Below are 25743 nucleotides of genomic sequence, written 5' to 3'. Positions count from 1 at the left end.
CAGATTCACATCTCGTAGCATGGAACGTCCTGACTGGAGGAACGGGAATGGAGGTGACCAGATTCACATCTCGTAGCATGGAACGTCCTGACTGGAGGAACGGGATTGGAGGTACCCAGATTCACATCTCGTAGCATGGAACATCCTGACTGAAGGAACGGGATTGGAGGTACCTAGATTCACATCTCGTAGCATGGAATGTCCTGACTGGAGGAACGGGATTGGAGGTACCCAGATTCACATCTCGTAGCATGGAACGTCCTGACAGGAGGAACAGGATTGGAGGTACCCAGATTCACATCTCGTAGCATGGAACGTGTTGACTGGAGGAACGGGATTGGAGGTACCCAGATTCACATCTCGTAGCATGGAACGTCCTGACAGGAGGAACAGGATTGGAGGTACCCAGATTCACATCTCGTAGCATGGAATGTGTTGACTGGAGGAACGGGATTGGAGGTACCCAGATTCACATCTCGTAGCATGGAACGTCCTGACTGGAGGAACAGGATTGGAGGTACCCAGATTCACATCTCGTAGCATGGAACGTCCTGACTGGAGGAACAGGATTGGAGGTACCCAGATTCACATCTCATAGCATGGAACGTCCTGACTGGAGGAACGGGATTGGAGGTACCCAGATTCACATCTCGTAGCATGGAACGTCCTGACTGGAGGAACGGGATTGGAGGTACCCAGATTCACATCTCGTAGCATGGAACGTCCTGACTGGAGGAACGGGATTGGAGGTACCCAGATGAACAAGATCAGGGATGGGCAACTTTGATAGTGGTGGGAGCCACAAAAAATGTGAACTCATCATGAGTAGCCCTGCGTACCCACATCCATACTGCCCCCTCACACATATTGTGAGCAGAACATTTTAGTGGCCCCCCTTTTGACAGCGGAGATCATTTGTTTGTTTGTTTTAAAGAAAAGTACAGTTCCACATATTTTGCCATGAGGCGGAGAGAGGATTTAGCAATTTTATAACAAATTTCATGTAATTCTACTCATTTTGCCATGAGGCAGAAAGGAAAATGAGCTGCTCTCAGGTTTAAATATGATATCTGAGTGAGACTGACTAACAAAGTCAATGGGGGCCCCTCGGCCGGTAATTCAACCATGATAGCCTGCCTCGAAACTAACCTAGCAATCCATTTTTGTTTTGCTGACATTGACTGACAATCAGTGACTGACATAAGAGAAAAAGTGATCTGAGGGCTTCAAAAGGGAGGCTGCCAGTTGTCCATCCCTGAACTAGACCAAGATGGTTTCCTGGGATTCATCTTCCTAAGACATTGTCTTTCTTGTCATCTTCCAAAGTGATCAACTATCTTCCTGTCTCCTCCATCCTCCTGGTTATCTTTTACATGGCCTGAGAATACTGGAGCCCTACTGTCTGTGTATATACAGTATGTGTGTGTGTGGGGGGTGTGTGGGGTCAGAGTGGTGAATGTGATTGTGAGAAAAACTGTGGCTGTGTGAGTAAGTGTTTATCAGACAGGCATGATTGACTAAGCTGGGCTCAGCTAGAATGATTCACTCCACAAATGAGACCTCATCTCGTACCTGCTGACTGTCTCTGTGTCTGATATGAACTCCATTCTCCTCAGCCTGACTGTCTCTGTGTCTGATATGAGCTCCATTCTCCTCAGCCTGCCTGTCTCTGTTTCTGATATGAGCTCCATTCTCCTCAGCCTGCCTGTCTCGGTTTCTGATATGAGCTCCATTCTCCTCAGCCTGACTGTCTCTGTGTCTGATATGAGCTCCATTCTCCTCAGCCTGACTGTCTCGGTTTCTGATATGAGCTCCATTCTCCTCAGCCTGACTGTCTCTGTGTCTGATATGAGCTCCATTCTCCTCAGCCTGACTGTCTCGGTTTCTGATATGAGCTCCATTCTCCTCAATCTGACTGTCTCTGTTTCTGATATGAGCTCCATTCTCCTCAGCCTGACTGTCTCTGTGTCTGATATGAGCTCCATTCTCCTCAGCCTGACTGTCTCTGTTTCTGATATGAGCTCCATTCTCCTCAGCCTGACTGTCTCTGTTTCTGATATGAGCTCCATTCCCATCAGCCTGACTGTCTCTGTTTCTGATATGAGCTCCATTCTCCTCAGCCTGATTGTCTCTGTCTCTGATATGAGCTCCATTCTCATTAGCCTGACTGTCTCTGTGTCTGATATGAGCTTCATTCTCCTCAGTCTGACTGTCTCTGTGTCTGATATGAGCTCCATTCTCCCCAGTCTGACTGTCTCTGTTTCTGATATGAGCTCCATTCCCATCAGCCTGACTGTCTCTGTGTATGATATGAGCTCCATTCTCCCCAGTCTGACTGTCTCTGTTTCTGATATGAGTTCCATTCCCATCAGCCTGACTGTCTCTGTTTCTGATATGAGCTCCATTCTCCTCAGCCTGACTGTATCTGTTTCTGATATGAGCTCCATTCTCCTCAGTCTGACTGTCTCTGTTTCTGATATGAGCTCCATTCCCATCAGTCTGACTGTCTCTGTGTCTGATAGGAGCTTAATTCTCCTCAGTCTGACTTTCTCTGTTTCTGATATGAGCTCCATTCTCATTAGCCTGACTGTCTCTGTGTCTGATATGAGCTTCAGTCTCCTCAGTCTGACTGTCTCTGTGTCTGATATGAGCTCCATTCTCCTCAGTCTGATTGTCTCTGTTTCTGATATGAGCTCCATTCTCCTCAGCCTAACTGTCTCTGTTTCTGATATGAGCTCCATTCTCCTCAGCCTGACTGTCTCTGTTTCTGATATGAGCTCCATTCTCCCAGCCTGACTGTCTCTGTTTCTGATATGAGCTCCATTCTCCTCAGCCTGACTGTCTCTGTGTCTGATATGAGCTCCATTCTCCTCAGCCTGACTGTCTCTGTCTGATATGAGCTCCATTCTCCTCAGTCTGACTGTGTCTGTTTCTGATATGAGCTCCATTCTCCTCAGCCTGATTGTCTCTGTGTCTGATATGAGCTCCATTCTCCTCAGCCTGACTGTCTCTGTGTCTGATATGAGCTCCATTCTCCTCAGTCTGACTGTGTCTGTTTCTGATATGAGCTCCATTCTCCTCAGTCTGACTTTCTCTGTTTCTGATATGAGCTCCATTCTCCTCAGCCTGACTGTCTCTGTTTCTGATATGAGCTCCATTCTCCTCAGCCTAACTGTCTCTGTTTCTGATATGAGCTCCATTCTCCTCAGCCTGACTGTCTCTGTTTCTGATATGAGCTCCATTCTCCCCAGTCTGACTTTCTCTGTTTCTGATATGAGCTCCATTCTCATTAGCCTGACTGTCTCTGTGTCTGATATGAGCTTCATTCTCTTCAGTCTGACTGTCTCTGTGTCTGATATGAGCTCCATTCTCCTCAGCCTGACTGTCTCTGTGTCTGATATGAGCTCCATTCTCCTCAGCCTGACTGTCTCTGTCTGATATGAGCTCCATTCTCCTCAGTCTGACTGTGTCTGTTTCTGATATGAGCTCCATTCTCCTCAGCCTGATTGTCTCTGTGTCTGATATGAGCTCCATTCTCCTCAGCCTGACTGTCTCTGTGTCTGATATGAGCTCCATTCTCCTCAGTCTGACTGTGTCTGTTTCTGATATGAGCTCCATTCTCCTCAGTCTGACTTTCTCGGTTTCTGATATGAGTTCCATTCTCCTCAGCCTGACTGTCTCTGTTTCTGATATGAGCTCCATTCTCCTCAGCCTAACTGTCTCTGTTTCTGATATGAGCTCCATTCTCCTCAGCCTGACTGTCTCTGTGTCTGATATGAGCTCCATTCCCCTCTACCTTATAACGCTGCCATACCCCTGTCTACTATTCAACAGATAAATCTCACCCAGACGAGGGAGAGAGAGAGAGATAGAGAAGAGGTGATAGGAGAAAGATGGAGGGTGAGACTGATGGGGAAGATAGAGCGGGAGATAGAGAGAATGAGACAGGGGAACAGAGAGCAATGAGCTTGAGAGAGAAATGAGGTAGAAGAAGAAAAAAAGAGGATAGAGAGAGAGAGAGAGAGAGAGAGAGAGAGAGAGAGAGAGAGAGAGAGAGAGAGAGAGAGAGAGAGAGAGAGAGAGAGACGAGAGAGAGAGAGAGAGAGAGAGAGAGAGAGAGAGAGAGAGAGAGAGAGAGAGAGAGAGAGAGAGAGAGAGAGAGAGAGAGAGAGAGAGAGAGAGAGAGAGAGAGAGAACGAGAGACAAGACAGACAGACTGTCTGTCTGTCTGAGGGAGATAGACGAGAGAGAGAGTGAGATAGACGAGAGAGAGAGGGAGATAGACGAGAGAGAGAGAGAGAGATAGACAAGAGAGAGAGACAAGAGAGAGAGACAAGAGAGAGAGACAAGAGAGAGAGAGAGGGAGAGAGAAAGATAGACATAAGAGAGAGAGAGACAAGAGATAGAGAGAGAGACGAGAGAGATATAGTGTGTGAAAGGGGCTTCAGGGTTGGAGAGATAGAGGATTCTGCTTCAGAGTCCCGCGCTATCAATGCCGGAGATCACTCAAAAGCACATTGCCAAATGGAGAAAAATGAGAGTGAGATTTTTCATCCAGAAGGATGCAAAAACATCCTATTCCTCACCTCGTGGTCATAGGCTGTATCTCTTCTGCAATACTATATTACTGCATAGCCTCTTCTTTCCCCATCTGTCTCCTTTCTCTTCCTGTCTTAGTCACACCATCTAAATTATACTCGCTCTCCTTCCCCTCTGTGTGTGTATGTGTGTTTGTGTCTGTGTGTGTAGTGTCCATTCTGTGGTGGTGCATAGCTCCCTACTCCCAGTGGGGGATAAAGAGGTCTCTGTTAACCACCCTACCCACTCCCCCAGTCCCTCTATAGGGGCTAAAAGTAGCACCATCTCCACACAGGTCAGGTAACAGAACACGGTTATAAAGACACTGTACACATCTACAAGTATCAGACAAGGACCCCAAATAAACCACTGTCCTCAGTAACTGATGACCATTCATATATAATGGTATACGGCAACACCCATCCTTTCAGCTCTCGGATCAAAACACTGAAGATATTGCAAACCGCCATCAGACGATGAATAGATGCTAATGATTTGGACCCAAAAAGGAATTCAAAGGTTTTACGGGAGAGAGAGTTGAGAGACTTTGAAAAGGGGAGAGAAGAGAGACACTTACCGTCCTCTTTGCATTCTTCTGGTGGCTTCGCCTTCTTCGCCAGCCGCGGGTCCAGCCACGACGTCGTCTTGGTGTTGTGGCTTGACGAGAGAGAAAAGGAGAGACGGTGACAGGAAGGGAGAGAGAGAGCCAGTGAGGGAGGAGATTCTCAATTCAGCATCATTTAAGAGAAAAAGAGACGTTCCCCTGTGTGCCCACCCTCTAAACTGTCTGGCGAGAAGAAAAAACCCTTTAGGTTAACAAAATGGCAATCGATACTTTTAATTTGCCCACTGTTTCTCATTAGTGCAGGGAAGGATGGAGGGATGGTGGGAGAAGGGGAGAGGTGTGAGTGATAGAGCTGAACAGCTGTGGGCTTGGCAGGATCAACACTGCAGGCTGTAAAACTGGACTGTGATCAGATGAGAGGCGGTGCCAAGGAAACTTCAATGGATCTCTTTATCACATCTGAGGACATAATGCCCTCCCTTGAAGACGATGACAGGACAAGAGGGGGGAGGGAGGGAGGGAAACGTGGCTACAGGAAAGCGGGATTATCCCCGAATCCACCCTTGAGAGGAGGGGACACTGTGAGCACTAACTGAAAATCTTGGGTGATGAAATGCCCCTTCCTCCCTCTCTCTCTCTCTCTCTTCTCGCACCTCTCCCTTTCATTCTCTCTCTCTCTCTCCCTACTTTTTCCTTTTGATTCTGCCTGTCAATCTCTTCCCACCCCTCTCTCTTTCCCACTCTCCCTTCCTCCTTCTTCCTCTCTTTCCATCTCTCCCTGTCTTCTTTCTCTCTCTCTCTCTCTGAGGAGGATTCTGGATAAACAAATTGATGGAATCTGGAGACAAATCAAAGGGAGCCATCCCGTTGGCATCTGGTACCGCCTTGGCACCACATCATTTACTTTTCCCAAAACGTACAGCTACAAATTCGGCGGCTAAACGCGTTAGCACACAACGTTCCAGATTGATTCATCTAGATGTAGGAACACACAGGGCCTGGGTGGGTGAGACATACGGAGACCTAGTCTAGTCTGCAGTGGCTGGAATTAACAGTCTGCCTCTGTGGAGGAGAGGATACACAAGAAGTATTTGACTGGCTGACCAGCTGACCGACTGGCTAACTGACCGGCTGACTGGCTGGCAGACAACTACATTAAAACTAACCCTGCTGGATGTTTTCTCTGCTACTCTATTATACGACACAATGAAAGGCAGTCCTCTGGGAATCAGATGATGTTTCTGTCACATAAATTTGAACAATTGTTAATTTCCAAAAGGATTCTGTAATAACCTGCCTATTGACTGATGTACATACACAGACAGGCACATACACACAGTCAGAAGACATTTAAATATTTTTCAAAAGGAAGAGAAAGACAACTCACCTCTACAATTATATTGTAGCAGTAAAAATCGAACAGACCTGTTGTAAAATACCTCCAATACAGCTAGCCACACAGAACAATAGAATTCATTACAGTGGGAGTGATTGTGTGTGTGTGTGTGTGCGTGCGCGCGTTTGAAAGCTGCTTAAAATGCTTGGCCAACTTTTACCTTCTATTCTCCCTGGCGAAACATTGCATGGACAAGAACCTCTAAATCTCATTACAACAACAGTCAACTATTTGGCTGCTGTTGGCTGTATGTGTGTGTGTGTGTGTGTGTGTGTGTGTGTGTGTGTGTGTGTGTGTGTGTGTGTGTGTGTGTGTGTGTGTGTGTGTGTGTGTGTGTGTGTGTGTGTGTGTGTGTGTGTGTGTGTGTGTGTGTGTGTGTGTGTGTGCGTGTGTGTGTATTGGGATAATTTGACACCGTTCTCTTCAGCGCAGACACTTACTCAATAAAGTACACCTCTCCCTTCTCTGTGTAGGCCATCTCCCAGTTGCCTGGCAGGGGGCCAAGCTCACTCTCATTCTCATCTGGCTTGGGGGGTGACTTGGTTAGCTCCCCACCCTCCTCCTGGGGGACCTCGTTGTTAGGGGTGGTGGGGGTCTCAGTGGGGGGACAGGTCTGGGGGGACGTCCCCGAGGAGACATCTGTACTCTTGTCTTCATGTTCGCTGGACTCTGAGAAGGAGAAGAGAATTACAGGTGAGTCAGAGCTGACATTACTAATATATATATATATATATATATATATATATATATATATATATATATATATATATATATATATATATATATATATATATATATATATATATATATGATATATATATAAGATAGAGAGGATTACTACTGGAGGAACAGGGGAGGGAAGAGGAGGGAAGGTGAGAGGGAGAGGGGAGGAGGGGAAGAGGGAAGGGGAGGAGAGGAGGGGAAGAGGGAAGGGGAGGAGGGAAGGGGAGAGGAGAGAGGGAGAGGGGAGAGGGAAGAAGGAAGGAAGAGGGGAGGAGGGAAGGGGAGGAGGGAAGGGGAGAGGGGAAGAGGGAAGGAGGGAAGAGGAGAGGGGAAGAAGGAAGGGAAGAGGGGAAGAGGGAAGGGGAGGAGGGAGAGGGGAGAGGGGAAGAGGGAAGGAGGGGAGAGGAGAGGGGAAGAAGGAAGGGAAGAGGGGAAGAGGGAAGGGGAGGAGGGAGAGGGGAGAGGAGAGGTGAAGAAGGAAGGGAAGAGGGGAAGAGGGAAGGGGAGGAGGGAAGGGAGAGGGGAAGAGGGAAGGGGAGAGGAGAGGGGAGAGGAGAAGAAGGAAGGGAAGAATGAAGGGAAGAGGGGAAGAATGAAGGGAAGAAGGAAGGGGAGGGAGAGGGGAAGACGGAAGGGAAGAGGGGAGGAGGGAGAGGGGAAGAGGGAAGGGAGAGGGGAAGAGGGAAGGGGAGGGGGAAGAGGGAAAGGGGAGGAGAGGAAGGAGGGAAGGGGAGAGGGGAAGAGGGAAGGAGGGAAGGGGAGAGGGGAAGAGGGAAGGGCAGGAGGGAAGGGGAGAAGGGAAGAGGGAAGGAGAGAAGGGAGGAGGTAGCGGGGAGAATGGGTAGTGTGTTTGAGTGCCAACGAAAAAGAGATGGAACGGGATAAAAAGAAAGATAGAGAGGATTTCAAATGGGGAGAGGGTGGCAATTACACAGGGACAGAAATAGAGAGGTAGATAGATATATAGAGCGAGCGAGTAAGGATACCGAGCAGAGAGAGAAATAGACATAGAGAGCAGAGTGAGAGAGGTGGCAGGCAGAGGAGATTGAGAGAGAGTGGAGGAGCTGATGATATGTCCTAGTTTGAGTTGTGGTGCTTGGTTGTCCCGTCCCAGAGGGAAGGCAGAGGTAGGGAGGGAGAGTTAATCTCTCTCTCTCTCTCTCTCTCTCTCTCTCTCTCTCTCTCTCTCTCTCTCTCTCTCTCTCTCTCTCTCTCTCTCTCTCTCTCTCTCTCTCTCTCTCTCTCTCTCTCTCTCTCTCTCTCTCTCTCTCTCTCTCTCTCTCTCTCTCTCTCTCTCTCTCTCTCGGGAGTTTTTGGAGTTTGGAAGTGGAGTTAGGGTGGAGTTGGAGTTAGGGTTAATGCAATATTTGTTTTTAGCGGTATCCAAAGTTTTTTTTCAAAGTTAGGGTGGAAGAGGACAGAGTAACTTTCCTGGGGGTTGGAAGGTGTAGTGTGCGCAATGGCTTCTCAGCCTAGCGCGGAGGAGACGCTGTCGATACAGCATGGATTCAGGTGTGTTCCTGAGAACGGAGTTAAGGTGGAGGAGGTTCTGCTCGCGGTCGGTGAACAGGTAAGAGCTGAGTTTATACATTCTGCTTCTAGAATGAACAAAGCTGTGGGGCTAATTTGGTCGGTAGGATAATTGCTAGCGGAATATTTGTAAGGGATGTGTTGGTGTCAATTTCACCTCTCTCTACCCCTTCAACAAGAGTTGTAGTGGCAAATTTGCCTCCGTTTATTACGGATGATCAAATTAGGAAAGAGCTGAGTCGTTTTGGTAAGTTTGCTAGCGGTTTCCGTGTACTGTCAGCAGGTTTTCAGGCAGATGCCATTAAGCACGTTGTTTCGTTCAGGAGGCAAGTGTTTATGTTTCTGAACAATAATGAGCAACAGCTAAATGTGCATTTTAAAGTGAGGCATGGGGAGGGGCTCTATGCAGGTTTTGCCAGCACAGATAGTCTACGGTGTTTTGAATGTGGGGATTTGGGGCACAAGAGCTTTGCGTGCCCACATAAAGGCCATAGACAAGGTGAGGGTACAAGCGCAAGTGGGGGAAATCGAGGTCAAAATGCAGGGGGTAAGGAGATGCAGACAGCAGAGGCTGGGCCTAGTCAGTCTAGAGATGGTGGTGTAGATGAGGCTAGGCCTAGTCAGGCTAGAGATGGTAGGGTAGTGGAGGCTGGGTCTAGTCAGGCTAGAGATGGTGGAGAAGCAGAGGCTGGGTCTAGTCAGGCTAGAGATGGTGGGGTAGCTGAGGCTGGGCCTAGACATGCTATGGAGGGTGGTGCAGATGATGCTGGGCCGAGTCATGCTATGGAGGGTGGTGCAGATGATGCTGGGCCGAGTCATGCTATGGAGGGTGGTGTAGCTGAGGCTGGCCCTAGTCATGCTATGGAGGGTGGTGCAGATGATGCTGGGCCTAGTCATGCTATGGAGGGTGGTGTAGCTGAGGCTGGCCCTAGTCATGCTATGGAGGGTGGTGTAGCTGAGGCTGGCCCTAGTCATGCTATGGAGGGTGGTGCAGATGATACTGCGTCTAGTCAGGTTATTCTAGTGGATGAGGAGAGTATAGTGGGGAAGTGTAAGAGATTAGGGGGAGGAGGAGGGTGTCAAGAGGAAAAGGAAAAAGGGTGTGGACAAAGGCACCATGGAAATGTTGCCTGTTGCTGTGGGTGAGGCCCTAACCAGAGAGAAAGGGCAGGTGGTCAGGTTGGGAGATAGAGAAGAGGAGGAAAGTGAGTCTGAGGAAGAGGATGAGGAGGTATTTTTTTTCAGACTCCTCTTCAATTGGCCCGGAGCTGACAGCCAGTCAACCAGAGGGGTCTAAGTACACGTTGAGAGAACTGACAAGGTTCCTGAATGAGACTAAGGGGAAAAAAGTTAATCTTGAGGCTTTTTTACCTGATCCTAGAAAGTTTGTAAGATCAGTACAACATGCTATGAGAAATGAGGGTCATGGTGTCCTCTCACCCAGGAAACGGTTTAGGTTGAGGAAGTGGGTCACAACAGTGCATAAAGGTTTACCTTCAGACACTGTTTAAATGTTTAATTTCTTACTGACACTGGGGCTTTTTGAGCTTTGCTATTGGTCTATTTCTCTGCTGGCTTTTCTCCCACTTCTTATGGAGACTCTTCGGGTAGGCTCGCTCAATATAAATGGCGCCAGAGATGCGGGAAGAGGAGTGTGTTGGGTGAATATGTAAAACAAAAAAAGTACAGGTGTTGTTTCTGCAGGAGACGCATAGTGATGTGGTGAATGAAGTTGATTGGGGGCTCTAGTGGAAAGGGGCAAGTGTGTTGAGCCATGGGACAAATCTTAGTGTAGGGGTGGCAGTCCTTTTTTCACAGAGTCTGGCTGTAAAAATTTGCTCCTCAAAGGAGGTGTGTAGGGGTAGGTTGCTTGTTGTTAAAGCAGAAATTAACAACATGTGTTTTGTCTTTATAAATGTGTATGCGCCTAACACAGGGAGAGAAAGAGGGGTTCTATTTGGGAGTCTTAGACAGGAACTCTCACAAGTAGCACCTGAGGAGACGCTGGTGATCGGAGGTGACTGGAACTGTACAATGGATTTTTACAAAAGACAGAAATGGGGAAGAGCCTCATTCAGTGTCAGTGGGAGTGTTAAGGGACATCTTTAATCAGTTTGACCTAGTGGATGTTTGGAGAACTAAACATCCAAACACAAGACAGTATACGTGGGTGAAGGTTTTTGGGCCCGGCAGGCATCTTATTGGAAGTTCAATGTAAAGCTCTTACAAGATGCCACTTTTTGCTCAGGTTTCCAGACTTTTTGGTAAAGATGGGGGCAGCGAAGAGAGGAGTATGAGTCTCTGAGTCAGTGGTGGGATGTGGGGAAAGTGCAAATTCGGCTTTTCTGTCAACAGTACACAGCTCTCTCATCCTCAGAGGCTAGGAGAGTATTGGGGGAACTAGAGCGGTGTATTAGTGAGATGGAGGTAGAGATGGTGGGGCAAGGCAATGTAGGCCTCCAGGCTAACTTAGCCGAATTACGTAGGGACCTGGGCAGTTTTTTCCAGGTTAAAGCAAAGGGAGCACTTGTAAGAGCTAGGTTCTCCATGCTCAAGGAGATGAATGCTCCCAGCTCCTTCTTCTTTGGTTTGGAAAGACAGAGCAGTGAAGCCAAGGGTATGCATTGTCTACGGCTGTCTGATGGGCGGGTGACCTCTGTGGTGGGGGAGATGCGGGAGCGAACTGTGGAGTTTTATACTGAATTGTATAGGGCAGAAATGTGTGATTCTGTGTGTGCTCAGGTCTTGTTCGCAGGACTCTCTAAGCTCTCTCGGGCACAGAGGGATGAAATGACATTCCTCTGTTGTCACATGAACTGGCAGAGGCAGTAACCCAGATGTCCCCCGGTCGTGCACCCGGGGTCGATGGACTTCCAGTGGAATTTTACAAAATATTCTGGGGAACAATTGGACAGGATTTCTTTTGCGTGTTGCGTGAATGCGTCGGGGTAGGAGAGTTGCCGATGAGCTGCCGTCGGGCGGCTCTGACTCTCCTGCCCAAAAAAGGGGACTTGTGTGAACTTAAGAACTGGAGGCCTGTGAACTGGAGACTCTGTGCGGACTACAAGATTTTTGCCAAGGTCCTCTCTAACAGACTGAAGTCCCATATAATACACAAGGACCAGACATATTGTGTACCGGGACGCTCAATCACGGACAACTTGTTCTTGATTAGGGACATGTTGGACTTGTCGAGAGGTTCTAATGTGAACTTTGGACTGATCTCTTTAGATCAAGAGAAGGCTTTTGATAGAGTGGATCATGAGTATCTGTTTAATGTGATGTCTGTGTTTGGGTTTGGGAAGAGTTTTGTGACCTGTGTGAAGCTGTTGTATGCTGGGGCGTCATGTATGGTTAAGGTGGGAGGGGGGCTCAGTAGGCCAGTCTGGGTGAGACGGGGCATTAGACAAGGATGCCTCTATCTGGGCAGCTGTACACACTAGCCATTGAGCCTTTTTTAGGACTGCTACGCAGGAGACTGCGGGGAGTGTGCTGGACAGGCATGGATGTGGTGACAGGAATAGCAGTCTCAGCATATGCAGATGATGTTTCTGTGATGGTCAGGGATGGGCAAGATATGCAGGAACTAGAGACCAGTCTGAAGGTGTACGAGGGAGCTTCATCAGCTAAGGTAAACTGGAGAAAGAGCAAAGCTCTGTTATGTGGGGCATGGGGGGATAGGGCTCCTCCTCTGCTTCCAGGGGGTTTGCAGTGGGGTTGTGAAGGGCTTAAAGTGTTTGGGGTGTACCTGGGCTCGGAGAGGTGGGTCAGCAAGAACTGGGAGGGGCTGTCACAGGCAGTGGTGTCAAGACTGGCCAGGTGGAGGTGGCTCCTGTCCCAAGTGTCATATAGAGGGAGGGTGCTGATAATCAACAACCTGGTGGCATCTTTCTTGTGGCATAAACTGGCTGTCCTCAACCCCCCCGCCGGTCTGCTTGCAGACCTGCAACGTAAGCTGGTGGACTTCTTTTGGTCGGGACATCACTTGCTTAAGGCAGCAGTTTTGTACATGACTGTCCACGAAGGAGGACAGGGCCTGGTGGAACTGGAGAGCAGGATGGCTGCTTTCCGACTAAAGGCGGTGCAGAGACTGCTGTACCACACTGATGTTGGCTGGAGGGAACCAGCATGCGTGCTGCTGAGGAGAGCTGGCGGATTAGGGTTGGACCGGCAGCTGTTCCTCATGAAGCTGGAGAGGCTGAGTACAGCAGGTCTCTCAGAGTTTTACTCTGCGGTGCTGAGGGCCTGGCAGCTGCTAAGGCCCACATGAGAAGGGGGTGTGGAGCCTGGGCAGTGGGTGTGGGAGGAGCCTATCTTCCACAACCCAGCCATCCCTTTGAGATCGGTTCAGTCGGCCACCCTGCAGAGGCAACTGATGGCAGGGGGTTTACAAAGGCTGGGTGACCTGAGACTGCTGGGAGAGGAGGTCTTGGCGCAACAAACAGGAATAACGTCTCTTAGGCTGCTGGAGAGATTCCTGGAGGAGGTCTAGGAGGCACTGTCTGAGCCGGTAAGGGGGGTGTTTGAGAGGCCAAAGGGAGAGGGGCCACCAATGTTCCTGCCACTGCAGGTGACGGCAGAGACTGGAGACTGGCAAGGGGGTCTGGAGGACTTGTTAGATTTTAACACTCCGAGCCTGGGGGAGTTTGAGGGGGTGTGAGGTAAAGCCCTCTACAACCTCTGCGTTAAGGTTAGGAAGCATTAGAAGCCTAACAGGAGTGAAGGCACATCAGTGGCAGGGGGTATGTGGGGCGGAGAGTATGGTGGGTTTTAGATGGAGGGCGCTCTACAAACCCCCAGTACCAAAGAGGTCAGGGGACCTCCAGTGGAGGGTTCTTCATGGAGCCCTGGCCACTAACAGCTGGTTGGCAAGGGTTGATCCGGGAATTGGGCATGGGTGTCCTTTCTGTCAAATGAAAGAAACTGTAATTCAGGGTCAAACAGGGTCAAAGGTGGGGGGATAACAGGGGGATAACAGACCCTTTACTACTGTTTAATGGGATGGTCTCTGCGCGCCTTAGGGTTGAGTTTGAGTTCTATTAAATGATCAAATGTGTGGAGATGTTTGAGGAGATATGTTGTGTTGGGGGGGCTGTCTGTATTGCTGGGGAAGATGTTTTGGATATACGGTTGTAGGAGAGGTTTTTTGTGTATGGTGTTTTGTATCATGTGGTAGATGGAAAGGTGAGTATGGTACATGTATGCAGTACAGGATATATTTTTATTTTTTTTATTTTAGGAGTGGGGGGGGGGTGAGTTTTAAATGAATTGAGAATGTTTCAATAAAGAAAGACCAAAAGTCAAAAGTCTCTCTACCTCTCTCTCTCTACCTCTCTCTCTCTACCTCTCTCTCTCTCCTCAGTAAAAGAAAACTACAGTACAGCTCTAGGCTGAATACTCAACATCGAACCTTTCTCAGCTTTGTTCACATAGTAGCTCTGCTATTCATTGGGCTATGAGAAATTACAGTAAAATGAGACTACTCCAGTCCTATAGCTCAAGGGTATTTATATGGGTTACCTGACCAGAACATACAGTACAATGCCAGAAATCTTGCTTGTTTGTAGGTGACCAAATACTTATATTGCACTTTTTCTCATGTCCTGTCATAGTTGAATTGTACCTATGATGAAAATTACAGGCCTCTCTCATCTTTTTAAGTGGGAGAACTTTCACAATTGGTGGCTGACAAAATACTTTTTTTGCCCCATTGTATAATGTAAAGCCATTCTCTAAAGGTCTCAAAAGGTTTTACTAAATAACTACCGTAACAGTGTCATTTATTTTTACATGAACAAATGTCAAGTCAAAATGAATGATACTATGTTGTTTCATGGCTTACATAGGGTTTCTCCGTTTTTATATTAAGTTAGACAGCCAGCATCTTTGCTCCTAGTTGAGAGTAATGACTGTGATGTGGCTTGCATTGATCCAGTAAATCTGCTTAGTGAAACCCCACGCTTGATTTGATCACACCTCCAGGCGATGTTTCTCTGTGTCGGTGCGGGGGGTGGAATCTAGCCTCTGGCCATGTGACGTAGTCTAACTGTACTGTGGTCTGACCTAGTGACTGGGAGATTGGATACAGTGTAAGGCTGTTGTCTCTGAACACCATCAGTCCTGTTACATGGGATTCTTGGGGGATGTACTCATGCTATTTACAGGCACTAGAACTCTCCAGTTTTTCTCCATCTATGATGATGATGCTGATGATCTGAGCTCCCTGGGAAGAGCTCCCTGTAGGCAGTAGAGACTTGTATCCATCCTTTATTATGTTATTGTATGGGCCTGACTGAGAGCTGGTTGCTATGATGTAACCTAGACGATAGACTGTTGCTATGTTGTCTGATCAGATCCCATGGGTCGGTGCTATCTCATTTCAGCGGTGAACTTGTTGTCATGACGAGGATCTATAGTTGCACATCAACACTATGTCTGCGTTGGAACCTAACCTGGGGTGATGCCATTGCCGTTGCCATTGACAACGGGTCTCTCCTCTTCCTCATCCTCGGGTGGCTCGATGCCGGCCTTCTCCATGTTGCTGACCGACTTGTTCCGTTTCCTCTTCCCCTTGGAGCTGGGTCGTGCGCCCGGCAGGAGCTGATCTGTTACATTTAGCAGCAGAGGACTGGGCTCGCACGGGGGCTTGGGGGTACCGTAATAGTTCTCTAGAGAAGGAAGGAAGGAATACTTCTCATTAATGATAATTTTATATACTTAGTCAGTCATACACACATCATGTTATACTTAGGTGCTGGTGGGTGAGGTTAAAGATTCAAAATGGCCAATGTGGCAGACTGATGGTTGAACTGAGTTCTCTCCATGAGACTGTGTTAGCCCCCCATGAGACTGCGTTAGCCCCCCATGAGACTGCGTTAGCCCCCATGAGACTGCGTTAGTCCCCCATGAGACTGCGTTAGTCCCCCATGAGACTGTGTTAGCCCCCATGAGACTGTGTTAGCCCACCATGAGACTGTGTTAGTCCCCCATTGAGACTGTGTTAGCCCCATTGAGACTGTGTTAGCCCCCATTACAATGTGTTAGCCCCCCATGAGACTGTGTAAGTCCCCCATGAGACTGTGTAAGTCCCCCATGAGACTGTGTTAGTCCCCCATGAGACTGTGTTAGTCCCCCATGAGACTGTGTTAGCCCCCCATGAGACTGTGTTAGCCCCCATGAGACTGAGACTGTGTTAATCCCCCATGAGACTGTGTTAATCCCCCATGAGACTGTGTTAGCCCCCATGAGACTGTGTTCGCCTGCATGAGACTGTGTTAGCCCCATCAGACTGTGTTAGCCCCCATGAGACTGTGTTAGCCCCATGAGACTGTGTTAGCCCCATGAGACTGTGTTAGCCCCATGAGACTGTGTTAGCCCCATGAGACTGTGTTAGCCCCATGAGACTGTGTTAGCCCCATGAGACTGTGTTAGCCCCATGAGACTGTGTTAGCCCCATGAGACTGTGCTAGTCCCCCATGAGACTGTGCTAGTCCATATGAAACTGTGTTAGCCCCATGAGACTGTGTTAGTCCCCCATAAGACTGTGTTAGTCTGCATAAGACTGTGTTAGTCCCTCATAAGACTGTGTTAGTCCCCAATAATACTGTGTTAGCCCCCCATGAGACTGTGTTAGCCCCCATGAGACTGTGTTAGCCCCATTAGATTGTGTTAGCCCCATGAGACTGTGTTAGCCCCATGAGACTGTGTTAGCCCCATGAGACTGTGTTAGCCCGCATGAGACTGTGTTAGCCCCCCATGAGACTGTGTTAGCCCCCCATGAGACTGTGTTAGCCTCCCATTACACCCTGTTAGCCTCCCATGATAATTTGTTAGCCTCCCATGAGAATGTGTTAGCCTCCCATGAGAATGTGTTAGCCTCCCATGAGAATGTGTTAGCCCCAATGTGTCTGTGTTAGCCCCCATAAGACTGTGTGAGCCCCATGAGACTGTATTAGTACCCCATGAAACTGTGTTAGTCCCCAATAATACTGTGTTAGCCCCCCATGAGACTGTGTTAGCCCCCCATGAGACTGTGTTAGCCCCCCATGAGACTGTGTTAGCCCCCCATGAGACTGTGTTAATCCCCCATGAGACTGTGTTAGCCCCCATGAGACTGTGTTCGCCTGCATGAGACTGTGTTAGCCCCATCAGACTGTGTTAGCCCCCATGAAATTGTGTTAGCCCCATGAGACTGTGTTAGCCCCATGAGACTGTGTTAGCCCCATGAGACTGTGTTAGCCCCATGAGACTGTGTTAGCCCCATGAGACTGTGTTAGTCCCCATGAGACTGTGCTAGTCCCCCATGAGACTGTGCTAGTCCCCCATGAGACTGTGCTAGTCCATATGAAACTGTGTTAGCCCCATGAGACTGTGTTAGTCCCCCATAAGACTGTGTTAGTCTGCATAAGACTGTGTTAGTCCCCAATAATACTGTGTTAGCCCCCCATGAGACTGTGTTAGCCCCCATGAGACTGTGTTAGCCCCCATGAGACTGTGTTAGCCCCATGAGACTGTGTTAGCCCCATGAGACTGTGTTAGCCCCATGAGACTGTGTTAGCCCCATGAGACTGTGTTAGCCCCATGAGACTGTGTTAGCCGCATGAGACTGTGTTCGCCTGCATGAGACTGTGTTCGCCTGCATGAGACTGTGTTAGCCCCATCAGACTGTGTTAGCCCCCATGAGACTGTGTTAGCCACATGAAATTGTGTTAGCCCCATTGAGACTGTGTTAGCCCCATGAGACTGTGTTAGCCCCACGAGACTGTGTTAGCCCCACGAGACTGTGTTAGCCCCACGAGACTGTGTTAGCCCCACGAGACTGTGTTAGCCCCATGAGACTGTGTTAGCCCCATGAGATTGTGCTAGTCCCCCATGAGACTGTGCTAGTCCATATGAAACTGTGTTAGCCCCATGAGACTGTGTTAGTCCCCCATAAGACTGTGTTAGTCTGCATAAGACTGTGTTAGTCCCTCATGAGACTGTGTTAGCCCCCCATGAGACTGTGTTAGCCCCCATGAGACTGTGTTAGCCCCATTAGATTGTGTTAGCCCCATGAGACTGTGTTAGCCCCATGAGACTGTGTTAGCCCCATGAGACTGTGTTAGCCCCATGAGACTGTGTTAGCCCCATGAGACTGTGTTAGCCGCATGAGACTGTGTTAGCCCCTCATGAGACTGTGTTAGCACCCCACAAGACTGTGTTAGCACCCCACAAGACTGTTAGCCCCATGCGACTGGGTTAGTCCCCCATGAGACTGTTAGTCCCCCATGAGACTGTGTTAGTCCCCCATGAGACTGTGTTAGTCCCCCATGAGACTGTGTTAGTCCCCCATGAGACTGTGTTAGTCCCCCATGAGACTGTGTTGCCAGCTGATCTAAAGCTTAGGCTATTCCTCCTACAGTCCATCCACTAATAGCTACAAGGCTCAGATAGAAAAAAATCTGAGGAAGTTTCACCTCACTATTAAACGTGATATATGAGCAATTTAGAAGCTTTTTGTGCTATCTTTTCATAATAGTTATCTGTACCAGAGGACCGAGACACACATTCAGCAGTTGAACCTCAAATCACATGGGTGAGCAGTGAGCACTGCCACTGTACAAACCTGCTTAATATGCAACACGCCTGAATTCTGGACACATTTTGTGTGCCTTTGATGATGTGTTCATAAAAATATTTGCTTGGATGTTTTTCTCCTCTTGTTACAAGTTAATATTCAATCGCTAAAGTAGGGATCACAGTAGACAACACAGGCACAAACGGAACATTAAATTAAACTGTCTATTTAAAGGGAAATATATTGTATATTGAAATATTGAAAGGGAGAGAGCAAGTGAGAATGTCACGTGGGAAGTTGATGTCATTATTACATAACCCAATGGGACCAGGACCAGGAAGTGGAAGGTCAGTTGAAGTCCTGGGAGTTAAAGTTCACATAGTTCCTAAAAGTTCATACGTAAGTCTCAAGGCACGTCAAGTGGAGGTACTCAAACACAGTCACACACTCCACAACACATATACCTACAAACACACCCACCCACATGACTTCATATTGGTAACTAAAGCCTGACACTGTCTGGCCCACATCCCCAGGCATCTTCACTAACATCACTGTTAGCTCTTTTGTGTCTGCTGGCAAATCATTGTTATCCACCGCACATCAATCAAACACTAAACCATGCACAGATTCCTAGTGATTGAGTGAGTGTGTGTGTGTTGTAAATAAATAAAGAAGAAGCCTGTCTCTCTCTCTGTGCTCTGGGCTCTGTGCTCTGTGTGGTCGTCCCGTCTGTCTCCCCAGGGCGGAGTCGCCAGCTCCCAGCATGCAGAGCGTTTCTGGGTTCGTTCTGAACGTGCTCCCCCGGGCTCCTCCTCGCTGATGCTTTCACACATCACCCACTCTGATCCTCCAGCCCCTGAGTCCGCTAGCAGAAGACTGTCTGCTAAGATCTCCTCCACGCACATAGGCATGCATGCACGCAAACATCCCTTGCTACAGCTTTAGCCCAGAGATACCTGGCAAAGTCCAGAGACAGCGGATGTCCTCGTTAAGCTGATGTGAGATCTGATTAAGTGTTTGGTCTCCACTCTCTGTAAACACTGTGTGAAATGGACTGGGGAGGAGATATGATGTATCTACAGCAATGGAACCAAGTTTCCTTGAGCGCAGGCTTCAAGGCACAGCGTCTCCACTGGAGATTAGGTTCTGAAGCTAGAGAGGGTTTCTTTGAGAGTGATAGGGGCGCCAGGGTAGCCTAGTGGTTAGAGCGTTGGACTAGTAACCGGAAGGTTGCAAGTTCAAATCCCTGAGTTGACAAGGTGCAACTCTGTCGTTCTGCCCCTGAACAGGCAGTTAACCCACTGTTCCTAGGCAGTCATTGAAAATAATAATTTGTTCATAACTGACTTGCCTGGTAAAATAAATAAATAAAATATTATCCTGCACTTCTCAGTGGTGTTTTAGTACTTCTGGAGGAGAAACCATATACCCAAAGATATTTTGAAATCCAATGAGATTGTGAATTTTTGTTCGCATTTCTGAGTACACAGTGAGTGACTCAAATGAAAAAACATTGCTGTAAAAAAGTGAATTGAATGGAAAGGCTTAAAACCACAGACCACAGACTATTTTACCCGACTGCTGCCTAAAATCTAAAAGCAATTTCAGTCAGACTTTCCTGGGAAATCAAATCTAAAATGCACAAAAACAGCATGCCGCATTCTTCAAACCTTCAAACATTCCTAGACAAACTGAAGACAACCTCCAGTAGTATGCTACAACGCTAAATTAGTTGCCTACCTTACTATTAGCTAAACGAAAGCCAAGAGACACACTGACCCAACCCCTGACTTTCCCAAGCCAGGCTTTTGTAATGATGAAAATCCAACACTGTGGATAACATTAACCTGGCAGTGTAGGACCTGACAGACAGATTGGCCTTTTCTCCACCTTCCTCACACAAAAGAAAACAGGGATCGATCTCTCTCTCTCTCTCTCTCTCTCTCTCTCTCTCTCTCTCTCTCTCTCTCTCTCTCTCTCTCTCTCTCTCTCTCTCTCTCTCTCTCTCTCTCTCTCTCTCTCTCTCTCTCTCTCTCTCTCTCTCTCTCTCTCTCTCTCTCTCTCTCTCTCTCTCTCTCTCTCTCTCTCTCTCTCTCTCTCTCTCTCTCTCTCAGTAGATATGGGAGTTTATCAAAATTGAATTTGCTCTTCCAATTCTTTGTGGGTCTGTGCAATCTTAGGGAAATATGTGTCTCTAATATGGTCATACATTTGGCAGGATGTTAGGAAGTGCAGCTCAGTTTCCACCTCATTTTGTGGGCAGTGAGCACATAGCCTGTCTTCTCTTGAGAACCAGGTCTGCCTACTGCGGGCTTTCTCAATACCAAAGCTATGCTCACTGAGTCTGTACATAGTCAAAGCTTTCCTTAATTTTGAAATTTTATTTGATTTATTATTATATATATATATTTTTTTAATCGTTTTCTCCCAAATTTCGTGGTATCCAATTGTTTAGTAGCTACGATCTTGTCTCATAGCTACAACTCCCGTACGGGCTCGGGAGAGACGAAGGTTGAAAGTCATGCGTCCTCCGATACACAACTCAAGCAAGCCACACTGCTTCTTAACACAGCACCATCCAACCCGGAAGCCAGCCGCACCAATGTGTCGGAGGAAACACCATGCACCTGGCAACCTTGGTTAGCACGCACCACGCCCGGCCCGCAACAAGAGTCGCTGGAGCGCGATGAGACAAGGATTTCCCTATCGGCCAAACCCTCCCTAACATGGACGACGCTAGGCCAATTGTGCGTCGCCCCACGGACCTCCCGGTCGCGGACGGTTAGGACAGAGCCTGGGCGCGAACCCAGAGTCTCTGGTGGCACAGCTGGCGCTGCAGTACAGTGCCCTTTTAACCACTGCACCACCAGGGAGGCCTTTTCCTTAATTTTGGGTCAGTCACAGAGGTCAGGTATTCTGCCACCGTGTACTTTCTGTTTAGGGCCAAATAGCATTCTAGTTTGATCAGTTTTTTTGTTAGTTCTTTCCAATGTGTCAAGTAATTATCTCTCCCTCTCTAATTGAACATGACATATTAAAAAGGTACATGTTGGTGGTACAGCAGTGCTGCCACCGAGAAGAGAAGAAGGGTTCTCTCTACGGTAGATGACATCCTCGGAGAAGTGATACACGGCCTCAATCGGAGAGAGAATCTAACATCGCTCCTGGCAACCAACCGTTAAATTGACCATCTGCAATTTATTTTTCTGCCATGACAGACGCGAGGCTGAGCGGGAGGGCTCGGCGAGGGAGCTGACATGGAGTTAATGCATTATCTGTCTGTGTTGTGGAGTCCCCTGAATCTGACAGAGTGGAGAGCCAGTAGTTTAGTACACCCAGCACAGAGCCACACAGACCAGGGCAGATGGAGAGAAATTGGAGTGAGTCATGTTTATTATAGAGCCATTAAGGCTCAGAGGAGAGCCAGCATGGAGGAGAGTGTAGTGGTGTTGTGGTGTGTGTGTGAGAGTGTGTTTTCATTCTTCTCTGTCAGAGAGTGGAAGGATGGTCGATAAACAAGCAGCTACATAACACAATTATTCCAACAAGCAAAATCAGGAAAGACCCCCCAAAAATATGATAAACCACCAAAAAAGTGAAAAGCTTTCTCTTACCTTCATAAGTTCCGCTCTCTAGTAAGGCTCCACTTTTCTCCAATTCCATAAACTGATCAACAGTCACAAAGTTGTAGTCCACCCCCGGGACCTCGCCCTCCTTGGGCTGCCTGGTTGTGCCTATCAGAGAGGAGAGGGGAGGAGCACAGTTACACAGTTACAATCAGGGAACTTACTAAGAAACTGTGCATACACCTGCATACAGGAGAGAAGAACAGCATTATGAACTGTGTGTACCCGTAGAAATAGAATTAAATATTTTTTTTATTTTTTTCTCCCCAATTTCATAGTATCCAATTGTTTAGTAGCTACTATCAGGTTGTCATGCATCCTCCAATACACAACCCAACCAAGCCACACTGCTTCTTAACACAGCACCATCCAACCCGGAAGCCAGCCGCACCAATGTGTCAGAGGAAACACTGTGCACCTGGTAACCTTGGTTAGCGTGCACTGCGCCCGGCCCGCCACAGGAGTCGCTGGTGCGGAATGAGACAAGGATTTCCCTACCAGCCAAACCCTCCTGACGACGCTAGGCCAATTGTACGTCGCCCCACGGACCTCCCGGTCGTGGCCGGTTACCCAGAGTCTCTGGTGGCACAGCTGGCACTGCAGTACAGCACCCTTAACCACTGTGCTACCCGGGAGGCCAAGAATTGTAATTCTATGGTGTGTACATCATGACAGTTCTTTAAAGGGAAACTTCTGGATTTGGGTTAACAGGTCAGACGATCGCGTGGATACCATTTTTATGTAAATGTGTCAATTAAGAAGGAAGTTAGCAGTAATTTTGCGAGTCAATGCTAGTTCGCTAATGAAGCTACCTCTAACTTCCTTCATAATGGACACAGAATCATACAAATGGTATCCAGGACTTCATCTGACTCTGTGGAAGGAGATAAAGGGCGTCATTGTCATCCCTTTAACAAAAAGATCCTACTTTGAACAGCTCAACATCTCATAAAGAATCAGAACAGAATGGCTGATTAAGGACAAGCTGACCCTGAATCCGTTATATTCATGTATTGTGAGCAGGTCTCTCGGTTGCACATTTGAATTCCACTGAATACTTAAGCGCTGTCCTTCGGGATGATGAGCAATGAGCACTTCACTAGGTAACGTTACAGGAAGGTTTCAGCTGAGTGATGCAACTCCAACAGAGAGGAGACAAATAAGGTCAATCTGCATGCAGGTCTACCTCTCAAAGACGGTAGAAACAGAGCCTCTACACAACCTCACAGGGCTGCTGTCTACATGTTATCGCGAGTGAGACGAGAACGCTAGCCTGCTGGTTTGGCTGGCAGGGAGGTCCTTGTCCCACCGTGCACTAGCGACTCCTGTGGTAGGCCGGGCGCAGTGCATGCTGACATGGTCGCCAGGTGCACATTCGCCAGGTGCACAGTGCACATTGGTGCGGCTGGCTTCCGGGTTAAGTGGGCATTGTGTCAAGAAGCAGTGATGCTTGGTTAGGTTGTGTTTCAGAGGACGCATGGCTCTTGACCTTAGCCTCTCCAGTCTGTACGGGAGTTGAGCAAGGGCACTTCATTTCTCCTGTAAGTCACTCTGGATAAGAGGGTCTGATAAATGACCCCAAAATGTAAATGTAAATCACAGGTTTTACAAACTCTCTCTCCCAAGCATAGTGTCTGTTTGAGACAGCTGTAATTTCCAGTCAGTGTTGTGTTGTGGGGGATATGATGCTAAAGGTGTATCAAGGTATAAATTAGTTCCTAAACGCTCTTGCTAGTGCCGTGTGCTAATTAGCCTGTTTGAGCACCAGAGGATAGGCTAATTGATGCTGGCTGTGATAGCTCCAAGGTACTCCATCCCTGAGGTGTTAAACAGCTTATTCCCAAATCTGTGCTAACACTGCTGTAAAAGCCTGGCCTATGACAGCCTTTGGTGCTGAAGAGCCTGGCCTATGGCAGCCTTTGATAATGTGGAGTCGGGCATATGGCAGCCTTTGGTGCTGGAAGAGCTGGCCTATGGCAGCCTTTGGTACTGTAGAGTCTGGCATATGGCAGCCTTTGGTACTGTAGAGTCTGGCATATGGCAGCCTTTGGTACTGTAGAGTCTGGCATATGGCAGCCTTTGGGTCTGTTCAATACATGTGGCATGATCAGACTGGCCCCAAAAGGCAGATTGAATTCCTGCTTCACTCAATACCAGATCCATTAACACATTCCTCGAAAATACCTAGATTCTGCACCGCGAGGCTCGCGAGGGTAAGTGAGTGTGTGTCTGTTGAGTCAGACAGTTCATGTGTCTGCCACACCATGTCACAAGATGATGCAGCCATGTGTGCCAACTTAGTCTGGTGCCACAAGCTCTTATTGCCTGTCACATGTCATTATACTGTAACAGCGGTGACAGGAGGTGCTGGATTGGTGCAAACTGAATGACCCCACGCCATTCTGTCACAAGAGCTGTGAGATACTCTTTTCTTCAGTAAGTCGGTTTTGGACTCCGCCACCCCATCTCTCAACGCTGCTGAGAGGGAGTCCAAGCGTGAAATAACGTAAAGAAAAGAAAATGACTCCACCAAGGCCCTTAAAGCCCTTGCCAACGTTGTGTTAAAGCTCAATGTTGATGAATCTGTTCTTAGATGGGAATAGCAAACCGCTGGAGATTTCAACAGATACCATGCAATGGAAAACCTAAATCCTCTCAGAGTTCAGCATCAAACCATGGTGCTCCACATCAAAACACACCAGGCAGAGAGAGTTCTAGGTGAGGGTTGAGAGAGGAGTGGACGGGGTCTGGTCTAGGGGCGTGAGGATGGCACATCTGAGCCATGTTTATATGTGGTGAGGAGAGGAGATGCTAGTGAACACACATACAGTGTGTGTGTGTATCTATGTGTGAGATACACTATGGCACTTCCAGTGCTACCCTGCATGAGGCCTGCGTAACGACAACAGATTACACCTCCCGACAGCGCTCCAGAACGGCCGACACACAGCACAACACTTCAAAAGGAACCTTTGATGTCACGGAACTACTGTGTAATTAGCAGCGTCTTCCAGTGGGGACTTTTCTGTGGCGACACTTTCTAAGAGGAGCAAACTATAAGGCATGAAAGTGGTTTTCTGTACTTTCAGAGTTCTGGGTCATCTGTTAGATTTGACATTAGTGTAACATCCAAGCTGGTTTAAGAGAGACATTTGTAGTAACGATTCCCTAGAAAAAGCCACTGGCACAGCAGAGAGATGTCCATAACACGTCCACAGAAATTGCTTTCCAACCGTAACTCTTTTCGTTCCCATTTTATCGATCCAATACAAATATTAGCATATAAAAGGCGCAGAGGTCAAATCCATGAGCATGCTCTGTGATACAGTAAGAATTGTATGCCTTCTCCGCCAACCCTTCCTGGTCACCTGTGCTACATGTGACCAGTGAACCATGACCCCAACATATAGTGCCCTCTAGTGGACAAATAAGTTCAAATAACCATTGGCAGACAGCATATACAATGCCATATAAACAAGCCAAAACGGCTCCTACACACCGGCCCCTATGGTTTGCAATGTAGAAATCACCACTTAGCATGATGAGTATACACTTGCATACGCGGTAACACATCCTCGATAGACAAAAGGTTATTCTTCTTCCCTAGTGACTGATCTAAGAAGCCTATATTTATCTGTAATTTACAAAAGCCCCATTGGTATACATTTACAATAAATTAGGGCCACATACCTAATAAATCAAGCTGACATACTGTAGGTGCATTGCCCCGAGTGGGTATTTTCAAGGCTGTTCACAAGGGAATTTG

At 48.0% G+C, this 25743-nt stretch overlaps 1 protein-coding gene across 14 annotated transcripts in view; it reads right to left on the bottom strand.

Annotated features, from left to right (window-relative positions):
* Nucleotides 1-25743, bottom strand: part of magi2a (membrane associated guanylate kinase, WW and PDZ domain containing 2a) — a 372559-nt gene that overhangs the window by 83551 nt on the left and 263265 nt on the right. For all 14 annotated transcript variants that reach the window (XM_046297017.1, XM_046297019.1, XM_046297020.1 and 11 more), the window contains 4 exons: nucleotides 21966-22085; nucleotides 15245-15460; nucleotides 6980-7208; nucleotides 5156-5235 (listed from right to left, as the gene is read on the bottom strand). In XM_046297017.1, coding sequence (XP_046152973.1) covers nucleotides 5156-5235; nucleotides 6980-7208; nucleotides 15245-15460; nucleotides 21966-22085 — 645 coding nt within the window. The remainder of the gene's footprint in view (nucleotides 1-5155; nucleotides 5236-6979; nucleotides 7209-15244; nucleotides 15461-21965; nucleotides 22086-25743) is intronic.

This window comes from Oncorhynchus gorbuscha, linkage group LG14 (assembly GCF_021184085.1).
Source record: "Oncorhynchus gorbuscha isolate QuinsamMale2020 ecotype Even-year linkage group LG14, OgorEven_v1.0, whole genome shotgun sequence".
Taxonomy (NCBI): domain Eukaryota; kingdom Metazoa; phylum Chordata; class Actinopteri; order Salmoniformes; family Salmonidae; genus Oncorhynchus; species Oncorhynchus gorbuscha.
Note: the sequence above shows the minus strand (reverse complement) of the source record. Positions and strands in the feature narration are given on the sequence as shown.